Source organism: Copadichromis virginalis, linkage group LG17 (genome assembly GCF_057382275.1).
Source record: "Copadichromis virginalis isolate Kocher_CV1m ecotype Utaka linkage group LG17, C_Virginalis_male_GT1.1, whole genome shotgun sequence".
Taxonomy (NCBI): Eukaryota; Metazoa; Chordata; class Actinopteri; order Cichliformes; family Cichlidae; genus Copadichromis; species Copadichromis virginalis.
Genome location: NC_140634.1, coordinates 36,657,984 through 36,674,959, shown reverse-complemented (window position 1 = coordinate 36,674,959; position 16,976 = coordinate 36,657,984). Strand labels below are relative to the sequence as shown.

Sequence of the window (16,976 nt, the reverse complement as noted above, 5' to 3'; positions counted from 1 at the left end):
GAAGAGGGTCATAGAGAAGCCCCGTGGAACTATAGAAGAGCCAAGTAGTCTACAATTTTAAATACAAGTGAACCAAGACACACACACACTCAGAGGCTGATAGCTGTGAATACAAGCCTGATTGTAAGCATTTGTAAGAAAGGACAAAAGAAAGTGTATCTGCCTTTGGTGTCACATGGATTTGATGTCAGTGTGCCTTTTGTTAAGCAGAATTATAGTTATGAGCTTTCTTTTCAATGACAGTGCGTGCGCGACTGTGTTTCTTTGCGTGTCGGGGCATGACCAAGAATAGGCAGATCCTGATGTTTTTATAATGACAACTGATGTCTCATTCAGATAGTCCACCTTCGCCGGGAATATAATGAAAAGCACAGCACAGAAGTGGCCCAGTCTTAATTAGCTGTCTCTTGCCAGACACTGATTGCATATCCGTGTGTCTTGATTAGAGGATTCACAGCGTTTCCTCACACACAGACGCACTCACACGCATGCAGGAAGACGCAGAAGAAGAGATGCTCCTGGCGTGCCTTTCAGCTTAGGTGTTTTTGATAAACTAAAAAAGAGGAACGTGGTTTGGAGCACGATGATGAGCTCAGAGATGTGTATTCATTTAAACACAGACTGTTTTGTGTTGCTTTACTTGATTTCAGGAAACACGAGCATCAGTATACGCTGTCGTTTCACCCATATTGTGCTAATTTGTCATTTTCGTACATATCGTCCCGGAGGAGTTTGAGCTTCCAACTCTATATCACATCTGTCACACACGTGTGTCTGTGCATGTATGCGTTTGTATGTAAGGCACAACTGTGGGATACGTTATTCATCTATTGTAACTATGCAATCCTTTCGATTGCCACCTGCGCATTATTTTATTTCTGTCAGAATAATGATTGCAGCTTTCTGAAAAATAGTGGAGCGAGAGCAGGCATTTAGGAAAATAACGAGCATGGGAATCCAATTCGATGTCCCGCCGGAGGGGACCTAGCTCGGAAGAGTTGTCATAGCGACACCGATCAATACACATCAGTGTCTCATGTGTATTGTTGCCGTGAGACGACACGGTGGAGAGTAAGAGGATACCAACAAGTAAAATGGGCTGTATGGACAGTGATCGAGAGTTTTACAACTTTGTGTTGTGTTTTCCTTTTTCTGTTACACCATCGTTCCACCTCGCGTGTGCTCAGTTACGCTGAATCCCAAAACCAATAACATGAAACTTGTAGGCGATGAAGTGTTTGTATGTTGTTCCTCGTCTGGAAAAATTATGAAACTTTCACCGCTATGTAAGAATCACCTTGTGTTTGTTCAACCGCTGTTAAGGCATCTTTACATTCAGAAGCTACAGGTGTGGGGAAAAAATTCAACCACCTGTTTAGTGATTAGCCTGCCGATCATATACTTTTAGGGGGGCAATCACTTTTTCACACAGGCCTTTGTAGGTTTGCATTTTCCCCCCTTGATAATAAATGCCCTGATGATGTAGAAACTGCATTTGTGGTTTGCTTGTCTAATATTTGTTTGATGATCTGAAACATTTAAGTGTTACAAACACGCGGGAAAAAAAGGAAATCAGGAAGCGGGCAAACACTTTTTCACACCACTAGTGGTCACCAGTGATCACTTACGTACATTAAATCAAATAATCATGTAAATAACTGCTCAGGCCGAGTGTTTTATTACTTTTGGCAGCCCTGTAGTTGAGCAAAACGTATTTACAACAACGTATGCATAAACCTAACGTACACGTAATGTCGCGACTGGTTTTAAAATCTGCGACTACACATAATATATGTACATATATGATTTGCAAGGATTTGAGCGCTATATGTATATATGTTGATAATCAGGGACACTTGCATTTTATATAGTAGTTACATTACTATAATCATTGTAGTAAGATGTACTCGTGTACAGTTATTGTGTAGTGCTAGTTTAACACTTTATAGATACAGGCATGTTTTAAAGTTAAATCTGTAGCTATGCTGTGAGTATTTGTATATCAAATCCTGCTTTTCCTCTTTGCAAAGTACTAATGTGTCATTATGAAATAGCCTAAAATAATGGGACTTGTGTACTGAAGCTGAATCATTATTTAAAGCCAGCAAATGATTTAACAGAGGTGCTGATGAAGGTTGATGATGCTCTATTTTGTAGTTGACTGGAACCCACACAGCTCAACATTTTTAATTAGCTCAGCTCTTCTTTTACGTCCAATTTGCCAACAACCCCCTGCTCTGCTTTTATTGTTTCATGCTGCCACTGTCGAACCGTAGCACAAAGAGCAGGAAGTCTATGTAAATGAAGTAATTACTTTGGATATCTGGAACTTGAGAGCTGTTAAATGTTATTCTGAAACCACTGAAAATTAGATTAAGGGGTGCAAAGTCAAGTGGAAATATGGAAATGCAGTTTTGTTGGCTGTGTTGTTCGTTAGGTGCGAGTAAGCTGTAAGTCATTGAAAACCTTCTCAGGTGTGTGAGTGGGAACACTGTGGGTCTTTCCGTGGCTTCTGATTTGCTGAAATCAGAGTGTCTCAAGTCCTCTTTGGGTATCATTGGTGCTATTTGTTCACGTGTACTTGAGCAGACATCCATAATTGCAGTCAGCCATTCAGATATCAGGCATTTACAAGAGGATGTGAACAATCCAAAGACACTACTTTGTACATGTTCCGCATCATCGCTCATGCGGAAACAAAACAGTAAAGCGTGTGAATCATACTTAAAATTCGCGAGCTGAAGGCTTTACTGGGATTTTAAGCAGGCTGTTGTTTTAAATCAGTATTGCTTTATTGATTTTTTTCCCCTGTTGCTCTAATCCTTCCTGATCACTCCATCTCTATGCTAATGTCATCTGTAAAGATGTGTTTTTCCCCAGCTTTTCCTTATTGGAATTCTTGTGTTTGGACTACATACAAGCCTATTTAGATTGTGTTTAGTGTTTCATCATACGGCTGCTAGGCTACAATTTAGCATTTTTAAACTCCCCCTAAGAATCACTGCCGGTGTCCAAGCAGCCAAAGAGACTGTAGTGGCAAACATTATTAAATTTGTTGCATTTGGATGAATCAGGGCTTTATTTTTATCATTCTGTCTGCCTTATCCTCGTTGTTACAGTCCTCTCAGTCTTGTGTAGACCCACCTCTGTGTGCTGTCTGGATAAAAAGAAGAAAACCTACATATTAATTTTACATTTCTTTTTCTTTTTTACGCTTTATAGTCTCTGAAACAACCATATGGCGTTCCATAGGCTCTGAGGTTGCAGGATCTGATAAACCCATTTGTAAAACGTATTACTCTCGGCCCGTTATGCACGAGACCAGAGTGAAATAGAGAAGGACTATTTGAATTACATTCACACAGAAGTCCTAGACCCCAGTTCTGAGCTGACTTAATGACTGTGAGAGTCTTTCCCAGCGAGGTGAGTGTCTCGTAGCGGAGCTCATCACATTCCTCTTTGTCAGAAATGTAGGTTCTTTCAAAATCTGTGTCAAATTATGTCATCCTGCGCTTTCTCACATGCACACAGAACGTGCTTTTACTACATCAGCGAGGGAGAACAGAAGATTTCTCTGCTGCAATCCTCATGATTAAGAATTTATCCATAATATTATTATTCGTTTTTCCGTGAAGCCCTCAAACCTCAAAGAGTTTTAGCATCTTACAGACCATAATTTTCCTCTCATCTCGCTCATTTCCAGGTGCAGCAAAGCTTTCAAATGCTGATAATCTAACACTACATTTCCAGGGTCGTCAAACAGCTAACACTCAAAGTTATCGACAAGCTGCCTGACATAATAAGCAGTCCAGAGCAAGTAACCGCAAATCCATGAGGATCTGGGTGGGTGTCCACAGAGCTCGAGGAGAGTAAATGATTGACTTGCATTTGCCAGGATCAGAAAGAAAACTCTACATAAATGGGAGTTGTGCTCTGTTTGCTAATGCATCGGTTACGTTGGCTTGATTAGGTGGTAATATGTTGTTTATGTTGCATGTGTCGCCTTTTTTCAGCCCACATTTTGTTGTATATTTAAATAAATGTAGGTGTAGTTCAACTTTTTCAGTGCCAAAATCGAGAACACTGAAAGTTTTTGGTCGTGCTCGTGTGTGTGTGTGTGTGTGCAGTGGGACTGTTTAAAGAGCATATTTGTTTAGGAGGAGGAGGTACAGTAAATGGTGACTTCACCTTGAAAACCTTATGCAGAGAAAGCGCTTACACGTTAAACACCCACACCGACGTGCATCACCTATTCTCACCTTCCAGTCTTTGCTACAGCTTCTGTGCCCTTCCCAGGAGCAGAAGCTGATTCATGTGTGGACTCGCACACAAACAGCACAGAAACACAAACACCTTTTTGCTAACAGTATATCTTGGAAATGAGGTAATAAAACATGCGAGTGATGTTTTTCCTCCCAGCTCTGCTTGTAAATCTAAAATTCCTGATTTTCTGGAATACATCATAGGAATATCAGCGAATTTGAGAGGTGACAATCACGGATATTAAACAGCTTTGTCTGCTTAATCAAATTTATTAACTTGCTTCTATGATTTGCTACTTTGTGCTTTAGGGCCTTTATGTGTCCGAATGATCCCATGTTGTCAGTGGAATTTGCCCCTTGTATAGTGAACCAGTGCAAACTGGTCCTGGGTGATTGCAACTGCAAAGACTACAATGATGACACGTTACCCTGTCATATCATTGTCAGTTGGCATCTGAGTAGAATAGTAAAATATCAAAATATTCAGTAGAATATCTTCCTGAGATCTCCCAGGTGAGGGTCTTCAAGCATGTCTTGCTGGGAGGCTGCAAAGCAGACCCAGGGCACGCTAAGGGTTCGACTACTTACATCATGACCCAGATAGGTAGGTAGGTAGGTAGGTAGGTAGGTAGATAGATAGATAGATGGAAATATTGGTAACAATATAAAAATATAAGGCGTGTTTCATGGAAACTTGTAGCAACAATACGTAGTGTGTAATCAACTGCGATGAGAGAAAAACATCTCAACACTGGCTGGGTTCATTTTCAGAAAAGAAGCTTTCCGTCTGTCTCCTGTGGTTGACAGAGAGCAAGCAAACAAACCTGACACATTTTCACACACAGAAATACGACTGACCGTGTGTCTGTGCAGGACGGGAGTGGTTTCAGACACATGGAAGTCCCCTTCCTGCTGTGAGAAGGTCACAGTCCCGCCTGAACCCTTATGCGGGATGTCTAGAAACCAGTGCCACTGTTATCAAACAAGCTAAATGTGTTCACTGACTGCTCTTCGACTGTATAGACTGCTCTGATGGTAATGGACTGGTTCTTATATAGCGCTTTTCTACTCTTCTGAGCACTCAAAGCCCATTCACCCATTCGCACAAGCACATTGTTCTAAGTGCTGTAACATTCACACACATTCATACTCCGATGGATGCATCGGAGAGCAATTTGGGGTTAATAGACTAGGGGAAGCCAGGAATTGAACCACCAACCTTCCGATCAGTAGATGACCTGCTCTACCGCCTGAGCTGATGGCAGCTCGAGTAAGGAAACGTGAGCCGTCTTCCTGTGTTTTTCAACTTGTCATTTAACCCTGAAGTGTAGGCGGAAGAATACATGTGGACAAAATACTGTGGTGATGACAAATACGCTGTTGGTGACTGTAATCTCATGTTTTGCTGTATTGTATCATAAACAGAGGCATTCCAGGGAAGAAATGCGGGACCATTATTGTGAAAGCTGAGGAGCTGAACAACTGCAGGGTGAGAAAGTGACTTCTACCTCTGTTTGCTAAATGCTGCATGTGTCCGTTTTCTCTGCATGTTTCACTTTGTACAAGTGCTTAAGGCACTATGGAAAATTAAAGTTACCAATCCAACTTTTTCCTTTTTCCACATAATACTAATGCTTGACTTTTGCCATCTGCCGAGATTGAATAATTTATACTGGCACAGTCTGATATCCCCGTGTCGGTGTTGTTCCTGAGTCATCATAATTAATGTTGGTCCAGGTTCGACCAGGTGACCAGTCACCTTGCTGTGATCTCATGGTTTAGCACCATGGACACACAAAAACCAAACCCCTGTAACATTAACCCCTCCCCTCCTTTTTTATTCCACATCAGCAGGTTTTTTCCATGCTGCAAAACTATGACATCACAACAATGTGAAAGGAAGCATTCCTTCAAAGGTGTGACCCTGTGCACTTTGTTTCCTTCATAGTATGCTAGCTCTGCTGCTAGCAGAATAAGCTAAATGGATTATGACGGTTATTCGATTCAGCCTTATGAGTCACGATTGGATGGATTTCAGGTCCAAAATTTGTAATGATGCTTCCCCAGTTACAGCAGCTATTTGAATGTCGGTCTTAATTTTGCATGAAAAATGGCGTACCTCTTTTTAGTGTTGGCAAGAAGCTGAACTGGCTCGAGCTCCCTTTGAATATCTGTTTCATGCAGTTCCCGAGCCCACAAAATAGAGAACCGAGGTTAGCAGATTCAATAAAACACAACTGTAGACGATAAGTAATACAGTTTTTGGATCAGTCTATCATCATGTAAGATCTTTTTATTTTTCTTTACAGTTACTTTGTGCTATCATAGTCATATTGAGAGGAAACCCATATTATAAACGATGCTGCAATCAGAATATTCAGCCTTCCACCCTGACTTAATATATTCCTTTCACTCTCTCCTCATTAGGAATCAGTGATGATGCAGTTCTGTGGAAACAAGTTGGACAAAAAGGATTTCTTTGGCAAATCCGACCCCTTCCTGGTCTTCTACAGGAGCAACGAGGACGGCACGTGAGTTCCCGTCTCTTCATTGCTTCGCGCCCCCTTTGCTCCCTCTCCCCTTCCGGGTCTGGTTTAATCCTTCCCTGCATCCAAAGGAAATTGCTTTCATTGATTTGTCTCAGATCAAAAGCCATCCTGCCTGTTTAAGCATTTATGTGAGTGACATGTGGAGACGCTAACATGAGCAACGTGCGCACAGATGTATGTGAGTGTATCTGGAAGCAATAGGATAAGGATTTTGTGTGTGTGTGTGTGTGTGTGTGTGTGTGCGCGCGCACATCCGTTTTGTTTGTGTTTTCAATCCAGAGCGCCCCATGAACACTCCTCTCCATCCTGCAGTGTGTTACAAGCCTTCTGCTCTGAGGGTGGGAGATACCAAGTCCACTTTCTAGCTGAGGGACTAATGAAATTAGCTTTTTTTCCCTCTATGTCTGTGTGTTTGAGTATCAGGAAAGTACTGCAGCGTGCACACTCTTCCACTCAAAGTGGCAGGAAGTTAGCTGGATGTCTCTTTAATTGAATACTCTTGTTTTTATTCCTGCTTATGTTTATTTCCTAAATCCATCTTTTCCTTTCTCCTGCTGCTGTTTCTGTGCTCTGCCTTGCCCTGGTGGAGCTAGAGATGCTCGAAAGCACAATAAGAATGAATAAAATGATGTTATATTGTATTGTTTTTTGTTTTATTTTGGGGTTTCTGAGCAACAAACTTGGAAACTCCAACAGTCATCCCTGTGCTACATTTCACTAACATGTACGAAATACATGTGACGTCCAGTTAGTGCAAAATCTTGGAGATAGAGATGCCCCGTCTGACAAGGTAAATTGGGACAGTCAGTTACAATGGGGCTGATCTATACATCTCAGTTCTGTGCTCGCCACACTTTTGCAGCAGCGCCCCAGCTGCTAGAGGAAGAGCTACCGTAGCGTGGAGGAAGCCAAGAACAGTGTGGAGGGACTCGGTGGCTGCAACGCCAGCAGCTTTTCTTAGTGTTTCTGCAAACTAACTGCAAACCTCCTCCTTCTCCGTTTTTCTGCCTCTCGGTTGCTCTCAACATAACAGGTCATCCACTCGATTAATGTTATCCTCACTTCACCTGCGTCTTGTCAGCTCCACTTCACATGTGAGATGTGTGCAGGTGAGCTCAAAGTGAGCCCGAGAGCAAAAAAAGGAAAAAGTAGCATGACCGTAAATGACAGCACTATCTGGTAACCTGTAATGACTCTCCCGCTGAGCTGAAATGACACCAGTGTAAATAAATTAGCAGAATAATGGAAATCAGTCTTCTTTTTATCCATTTTCTTTATCTTGGTACTTCCGTCATATATGTAGTAAGGAATAGAACTTATTGGTCTAGCAGTGATAGCAGCAGTAAACCAAAGCCAGGAAATACTACTCGGACAAACACCATTAAGCTGTTTTGGCTTTACAGTGTTGCACTTTCCTCACTGCCTCTCCTCCTTGTTGTCTCTGCAGGTTTACCATCTGCCATAAGACAGAGGTGGTGAAGAATACACTGAACCCTGTTTGGCAGGCTTTTAAAATCCCTGTTCGAGCTCTTTGCAACGGTGATTATGACAGGTATGTCTCTTTTTTTAGACAGCAGCTATTATGGCAGGTTAAGTACAATGCAGCGACCAAGACGGCCATCTGAATCATCCAGGGGAGTTCTTTTCAGTACGAAAGGCACTCAAAAATGCCATTTTCAGTAATACATGCACCTCTGATGATTTCAGTGTCTGATGGCCTCTTCAGGCTGCGTAGCGCTAAAACATTACATGGGTGTCTGTGCCTTACTTTCTCTCTCATCTGCTTATTTTAGAACAATATTATCTATAGGGGGTTAATTAGCGTCAATTATTGTGTCACTTTTTTATTAGGGTTCATTTTAAATCACAGAAGCTGCCCATCATAGAGCGTTTTCATTATGATTAATTTGTGAGGTCTCTTACTGTAAGCCATGTTTTGGAAATAATCCTGAAATTGATGTAAATAAATGTGACAGTGAAAATATATTTACTGTATTTTGCAAGGAAATTAGCCTTTGTTAAATTGAGTACAGTGCGAATGAATAATGCATGATACTGTTTGCAGCTGCCAAGCTTAAATATTACATTTGTCAGTTTCAGCAGGAGGGAAAAGTTGATGAGTGTAGATGCATGATTTAGTTTTCCTCTGGAAAAGTGTTTGGCTGTCATGTTTTATAGTAAGATTACTTCATCAAAGTCGGTGCATGTTTATACATTTGAAAGCAGCGTAGCGGTTTGACTTCTAAATGAAGCCTGTGACTGATGTGTCATCCAAACAATGCTTTTAGAAATATGCTTCATAGTCGCTTTGGAAGAAAGAACATATTATTTTCTGGTGGTCGGGTTTATATTTAGTTTAGTGGGGTCAATGCACAAGAAACAGACTGCTAGAAATGGTTTTGTCATACCAGGATTAAGTGAAGCAAAGATCCAGAGAGCAGCATTTCTTCATTGTCTGCCCCCAGCATTTAGTTTGTACAATTCAGTCCCCACACACACTCACACACACTATATGTTACAAAATATCTGATCTTATTGTTTTTTCCATTGATTTAGAAACTGATGTTTGTTTTCTCTTTAGATTTCTTTGCAAAAAAACTGGCGATGAAACAGTTTAACTAGTTAAGCACCTCAGTACCGGGGGCAAAAGGGACGAGATCGCAATTAATCAGTTATAACACAAGGTCAGAAATATAAGTCTCGACGTGTGTAGCATCCACAGAAACATCTGAATCTCATATAAACCATTTCTACAACCACCAGAAAAAGCAAAGACACCAAACAGTTACGTGATTTGTTGGAGTTAAATGTGCATCAAAGCATATTTTCAAAGGTGTTATATGCTAGAAAATACTTTTAAAAATTAGGCGATGGAAATTAAAATTGTTCTATGTTTGAGTCACAGTACCTTTGACATAGTAACATCTGCAGTAATATTTACACCTCTGATAAAATTCCACAGGTATTAGCTTTATTTTGATACCAACATTGTATACACGGAGTTCGTACTTGCAGAGAAATACTCCATTTAATTTGGGCATTTCATTTTCGAGCAGAAAGCTCAGAAAACCCTGGGGGCCTAACCGGTTAAAGATGAGCTTATTTGAACAAATGGCAAGAATACTTATTCGACCGGAGGCAAAAATGTATGAGTCCACTCCTTAAGATATCTACATATTTTGGTTAGCTGTTTGTTAAAATTTCAGGCAAGCAATGACATTGCTCATGTTGATGTAATCTGTTTGAATCAAAGCAACTCTGCAGGGAAGGGACAGCTTTAAGCATCTAATGTAATGTCTTGTTCCTGTCACACAGGCCTAGAGAACTGCTTGCAAGTATCTGGCAACCAGTGGTCACTAGAGGAAAATGTGTATTTCCTGATCAGTCGGTGAATAATTGCTGGCAGCCGCTAAATCCACAGGATGCAGGCTTAGAGAAATGTCAGTGATCTGCTGATAAACACTGATTTTAGGGAAAAGTGTGCATTGCTGGAGGTTGCTGTCAGCGGCTAGTGTGAAATTGGTCACAAAGTGGTTTACAGTGATGCACCGAAAACTTTCAGGGGATTACTTTGATTCCATTTGGAGTCACCAGGTGAATCATCAGTGCAATGAAAGCTTTAAAACTGTAGTAGTAAAGCAAAGCTTTTGCTTTGAAGGTAAAATGTCTCATTTTCTGCTTTGCTTCAGATTTTGTAACTATCACTTTGCTGACGGTGTCTTCTATATAAAGCTTGGGTGACTGTGGCAATTTGTAAGCAACTAAAGCAACAACTGGGATCATCACAGCAATCACCCTGTTGGTGACAGCCAGCAACTACTCACCCACCAGTTGGAGATACATTTTTCTCTAGAGGACTAGTGGGTCTCAAGGCCTCTGAATCTTTAAACAAGCTGTTTTAAGTCCTCTTCTTAAAAGGCTACCCAGCATTTCATTCAGCTTTCTTTTAAGAAATTGTGAACTTTGCCAAAGATGAGCATGTTAGGGAAATCTTTCTCACCAAACTCATGCACAGCCAAGAGGAGAAAAACTGAAACTGAGCATTTGCAGCACCCTGAACTACTAATATCCATCCATCCATCCGCTTCCGCTTATCCTTTTCAGGGTCACAGTGGGCGCTGGAGCCTGTCCCAACTGTCATAGGGCGAGAGGCGGGGTACACCCTGGATGGGCCGCCAGTCTGTCGCAGGGAGAGACAGACAACCATTCGCACTCACATTCACTCCCAAATGCACAACTATGGGCAATTTAGATTGATCAACTAACCTACCCCCATTAACTGCATGTCTTTGGACTGTGGGAGGAAGCCAGAGTACCCGGGGAGAACCCACGCAAACACGGGGAGAACATGCAAACTCCACACAGAAAGACCCCGACCGTGTCACCGTGCTGCCCACTAATATCTACACCATATTAGTAGTAAATATATGCCCGAATATAAGGAGGAACATTATAGGTCCCCTTTAGAAGTTTTACAATTTAGGCATAAAGACAAAGCTGACACATTTTTGCATAATATCCTCGAATATCTTAAAGAAACATCGCTATGTGTAATTATTTGTTGTGCAACATCTGTTTTACTTTACATCTCAGCAGAAGTCCAAGTGAGAAAGCAGATTAAAGCAGATAAAAGTGTGTGCCTCTCTTATGACAGCCATGTGAGTCCCGTCTCCTGCGTCGACAGCAGCTGTGTGGGAAAAGGGCACACAACAGGGTTTAACATAGCTAAACTAACAGACAGCAGCATCGATCTGAAGTTTGGTCCAGTAAGCTTACTGGATGAGGTGAGACACAGCGTGCCTTATCAATAGAAAAGTCAGGAAGCTCAGTGGACTCGCACACAGAAACACAGACACGCAGGAGTCGAGTGTGTGTTTCTACAGTCTGGGAAAATAGATAACGGGGAGCTCAGGCTGGCAAACAATAGGGAACTGTGTCTGTCTGTGCATAGATGCTGTGGTCGGCCTGCAATCACTTGCTCACTCTCACTCAAGCACACACACACACACAAACATGTACATTGAGGCTGTGAAACTGCTGTCAGTTTCTCATCACATCATCAAAGCTCACCGTGACAGGATGTTTCCTGCTGAGCTGTGGCACAACACCGACTTAATAAGACACCCGCCTATATAAACACATGAAAATACATTTATGCCAGACAGATCAGCACGTACTTGTACCTCTCCAGGAGACAACGTTACGCCAGCCAGGAAACACACTCATCATCAGAGTGCTCATCATTATCAGACAGCCCATTCCCACTCCTTATCTTTACAGCTTTCTTTCCTTTAATGTCCATCTGTCTCACTAAGCAGCTCTAAGGCCCATTAATGATGGTTTGCATTTCCATTCTTTCTCATACTGGGAGATAAAAAGGATGGAAAAAGTGCAGCTTTGGCTTTGATTTCCAATTAGATACTGCAAGTTTAGAAAGTGGTACAGCATGCGTGCTCCCAAACTGCTTTTCACTGTGAAAACAACAGCCTTAATCGACTGGGATTATATGAGTACTCATTCTCTCCAGCAGAGTGTTTTTTGCTTCCTCTGTTTTAATTTGCTGTTTGTTCTATGCCCCACCACACACAAACACACACACCCTCCATGTGTCACTCCCTTTTATCAGGCAGAAATAACCCTCATATTGCAGATATTAGTTGATGGCATGATAGCGCAGCATTATCTGCCTCCTGCCGACTGTTCTGTTTTTATTTATTTTTCTACCAGCTTCCTCATAAGCTACAATAGGATGCAGAAAATAGATGTATTTGGAGATGAGGTGTACAGTGACAGGCAAACAGTGTGTTGGAATAAAGATAAGCTGCAGAATGGATCTGCTTCCACTAAAAGCTCCATGACATCGAAGAAAGAAATTGGCATTCTTCTGGTCTCGGTGTACTTCATCATTTTGCAACATTGTGTCTTACTTTTTAAATATGTTGCATGGTGCAAATAAGCATTTTAATGCCTCCAGGAGTATAAAATTTAGCTGCACACCAGCAGAAAAAGTTGTTTTGTTAACCTGATTCTAATCTGCTCCTCCCCTAACAGAACAATCAAGATCGAGGTGTACGACTGGGACAGAGACGGCAGGTAAATACTTATAGTAACAAGTCATCTGTCGTGTAAGCTTTTACATTACAGGCTCCAGAAGCTCACTTCACTCAGCTCACGTAAGGTGTAAATACTCTACAGCTAAAATAATAAATGCTGGCATTCCTGTGCTGCTGCTATTGCTTTTAAAATCAGATTTACAGACATGTATTTTTGCTGTTTATATTACATGAACATTTTCAAATGGTACAAACTTCAAGGCCTGTTGGACTGAATTTTTTTCAGGGATATGTAGTTGTGTAATGCTACAATTGTCATGTGTGGAGTGTGAGTGAGGTGGACCCAAGAGCAGACACGGGCGAGGAGATGGGACCGAACTTTAAACAAAAACCGAGCCTTTTATAGCTGATGTCAGAAGGCAAAACAAAAGCAAAGACGAGTGCAGGGAAGACAACTAAACTGGAAAACACACTATGAAAACCTATGATACTAATTACTGTACAAGACTATGAAACAGTGATTAAGCTATGACACTGAAGACTAAGTCTATGACTGTGACTATGAGAACCGTGAAAACTGTGACGACGACGAGACATAACTGGGAAGGTTACACCGACAACGTGACACTGAACACAGGAAGAAAGAGGACTTAAATACACAAATGAGGAGATCAGGGAGGTAGAGACACATGAGGAAACAGCTGACAAGAATGAACATAAACTAAGCACATAGAACATGGAAACAAGACTTTCAAAATAAACAGGAAACATGACAAGACGCAGACATGCCACGAACTTGACAACAAGAACCACAGAGACATGAAACATGACAGGTAGACACACAAAACAGGGAGACTTAAAACAGGGGAGAAGACACAAAACGATCCACAAACAAACGACTAGAACAGCAACGTAGGCATCGTAGAAATTAGATAAACTAAACTGAAACTAGAACACAAATTAATAACAAAATACGCTAAAACTCAAACACTGGGTCACACGACCCTGTACCATGGCAACAATCATACTAGAGACAACAGTGGTTGGAGACCACGAGATGACCACATTTATTGTTACATTTTGCAGTGAACGTCAATCCTTTTTCCTTTGAAATCGTTGCTTTGAAAATAGCAACAGGTCTGCAGCCACTCGCAGCCAGTTGCTATTTTCAAAGTGATAAAATGCGATAAAATGGCAATAAGCTGGAGTCAGTCTGCTATCTTTTGCTTTCTGTTAATTATTGTTCTTAATTATTTGCAAACATTTGCCAGTCGGTCTGAGAGTGACTGCAGACAGTCTAAGTTGGATGTTCCTAATGTTAAGATGAGTTATGAACACATTTCCACCTCCATAAAGTTGTTATGAGAGGGGAAAATGATGGTGGCCCTGAGAGGCCAAACGGACTGCAACTTAAAACACTGGCAATAAGAAAAATGCTGCAAAAGCCCACAAAACACAACGGAAATAGGAAACAACAGATTTCCAAAAGCACAAGGGAAGTGTTTCTGGGGAGACAATAACCCGACGGACCAGTTGCAGGAACCAAAATATGCTAAGAATTGCATCGGGAGACACTTAAAAGAATTGGAGGATCTATCGATTTTATGAGGAAAGAAAAGATGAAAGGTAAGCGTGTTAGCTTAACTATTAGCCTAAAAATCCGTTATCAGTAATAAATGAATCATGATAAAACACGACTACCATATTTTGGTTCCTGCAACTGGTCCGTCGGGTTATTGTCTCCCCAGAAACACTTCCCTGTGCTTTTTCCTATTTCCGTTGTGTTTTGTTTGCTTTTGCAGCATTTTTCTTATTGCTGGTGTTTTCTTAAGTTGCAGTCCGTTTGGCCTCTCAGGGCCACTGTAGAAAATAGCTATAGCTTTTGATTCCTTCTCAAGCTGCAAGCTTGTTTATTTCTTCTGTTAAGCTGAGCATTTTAATATGGTCGTCTAAGGTGATTAACTGGGCTCAGATTATCTTAATTGGTGTAAAGGTGGGGTACAAATCAATATCTAATAAGGTGTTCTGCACAAGCAGTTGATCAGGAACAAGACAGAAAAGATCAAAGTAATAACTGTTAAAGCTCTGCATTTTTACATTTTTCAGGATAGTTTTCCAGAACTGCTGAGTGTGACTGTAAGGCTTTCAGGGCTTATTGTACAGATATTAATCTGATATGCGCTGATAACCTCAGTGCTAGCAATCACTGATAAACAGACAGCAGTGCCTCTCCTTATTACTTCGTGTCTTGATTGCGTTAACATTCAACATGTCAGCTTCCTGCACCCAGTTAATCCCTAAGTCACACATAATTAACAGAAGTCTATGTTTTCAGTAGGTAAGAAAGCTGAGTACACGATCGTCAGCGATTGACTGCTTAATGACGAGTCTGGATTCTGGCTGCTGGCATTCAGACAGAAAGAAAACGCAGCAACATTTGTCAAGCTGTAGTTTAACAGGGAGTTATTTCTCTATTCTTTGTACTTTGGAATCTATTCAGTGTCACTCCTAATCTGAGCCATAGTGTGTTGGTGTATCTTTTTCAGTGGGGAAGAAATGCTGGCAGTGATTTTTGTCCATGAAGTGTTTTAATCCTGCTTTAATCCTCCGTAACAACAAACCTCCTAATTGTTGCTCTGAGGTGTATATGATGTTGTTTTTTTTCTGGGATTCTTATCATTTCATGTTGATTTAAAAACTTCAAACATAAAATGGAATCTTGTTAAATCACAAGACGACAACTTCTTTTGCCTTTTTTTTTTTTATTTTTTTTTTAGGTTTTTTGGCTTTTTAATGATCTCTGGATTAGAAACTAGAAAAATTACATTAAAATTAATTGACAAGATTGAAGTTTTTTCAAGCTCTCTTTCTTGTCTCCTTTCTTCTTCATTTCTGTTTGTAGTCATGACTTTATTGGAGAATTTAGCACCAGCTACAGAGAACTATCCAGAGGACAGAGCCAGTTCAACGTCTATGAGGTGAGTTTTTCCTGCATGTATAGGAATGTTAGTGTATTTAAATTCAAAGCTGAAGCTCCTATGGAGACCAGTGTACAGGTTTTACAGTGTGTTTTGGGGGTTTTTTTTGTCTGGAACCTTTCTGCTGAAGTTTAACCTGTGTGTGATGTCATGATACCAAAAATGTAATTAGTTCCAATCCAAGGACATTTACAGCATTCTCAATGCTCAATTTTGTACTGCAAAAAATACACTGAACTTTAAATAATGTAAACAGTAAAAAAGAGAAACAACTGTACAGAACAGAAAGTGTTAACGTTCTACCAAGTTTCCTACTAATGGTTCTACAAGATATAACATTAGTTACACTATGTTAGCTTAAGCATTTATATAATCTTAGCCATTGCTAAAATTTTAGTCTAGTGAACATGAATGATTTCACAGTAATAATGCCAGCTGTCTCAAACACAGGATATTGAATGTTAAAACAAGCTGAATCTTCCTTTGAGCAGATCTAGTTACCAGACTTTTAAGTGACAATTTTGTAAGGTTAGACTAAAGCAGTCGTGGGTGTACACACTCCCCATCAGTTCCAGAGGAACTGCAGCCTCAGTCAATACACTGAAAGAGTACAATTATGTTTTCTGAATTTGGCTTTCACTGAAGTCAAAATGTATCGTAAGTGTTAGGGAAAAATGAAGAAGGGACTGACTCTAAGCCAGTTTTAATAAAGCCAGTAATTTGAAGCTACAGATTTTCACAGATACAGTTGATGTTGTTGCTGATAGCATGAACTTTGCAGTAGATGGTATATATCGCACGCCATTTTGAAGCCTTAAGTTCAGCATTATATCTATCACTATATTTGTGCTGTTGCAAAAAATGATGACATTGAGATGAGAGGGTGAAGTGCTAATTTATGAGCTAATGCTAGCTATCATGGTTAGCAAGGTGCACAGATACTGTTTAATTAGTGCAAACATTCAAATAAAAAAGCAAAATTTCACTCACCAAAGATGAAAATGCAAGTTTTGTTGGTTGGTTCAATTATAATAGAGCAAATGCCTTTATAAGTAAGTAAGTAAGTAAAAACAAGGCGCTTTGACTTGAGGCGTTAAGAACTAATAGCAGATCAAAACAATAAGCATCGAATTT

At 40.6% G+C, this 16,976-nt stretch overlaps 1 protein-coding gene across 1 annotated transcript in view; it reads left to right on the top strand.

The window, feature by feature from the left end:
• The window catches only part of LOC146689846 (copine-8), a 105,423-nt gene that overhangs the window by 54,999 nt on the left and 33,448 nt on the right, over nucleotides 1–16,976 (top strand). The window contains exons 7-11 of the mRNA XM_085435791.1: nucleotides 5,688–5,751; nucleotides 6,690–6,793; nucleotides 8,259–8,363; nucleotides 12,863–12,904; nucleotides 15,767–15,842. Coding sequence (XP_085291917.1) covers nucleotides 5,688–5,751; nucleotides 6,690–6,793; nucleotides 8,259–8,363; nucleotides 12,863–12,904; nucleotides 15,767–15,842 — 391 coding nt within the window. The remainder of the gene's footprint in view (nucleotides 1–5,687; nucleotides 5,752–6,689; nucleotides 6,794–8,258; nucleotides 8,364–12,862; nucleotides 12,905–15,766; nucleotides 15,843–16,976) is intronic.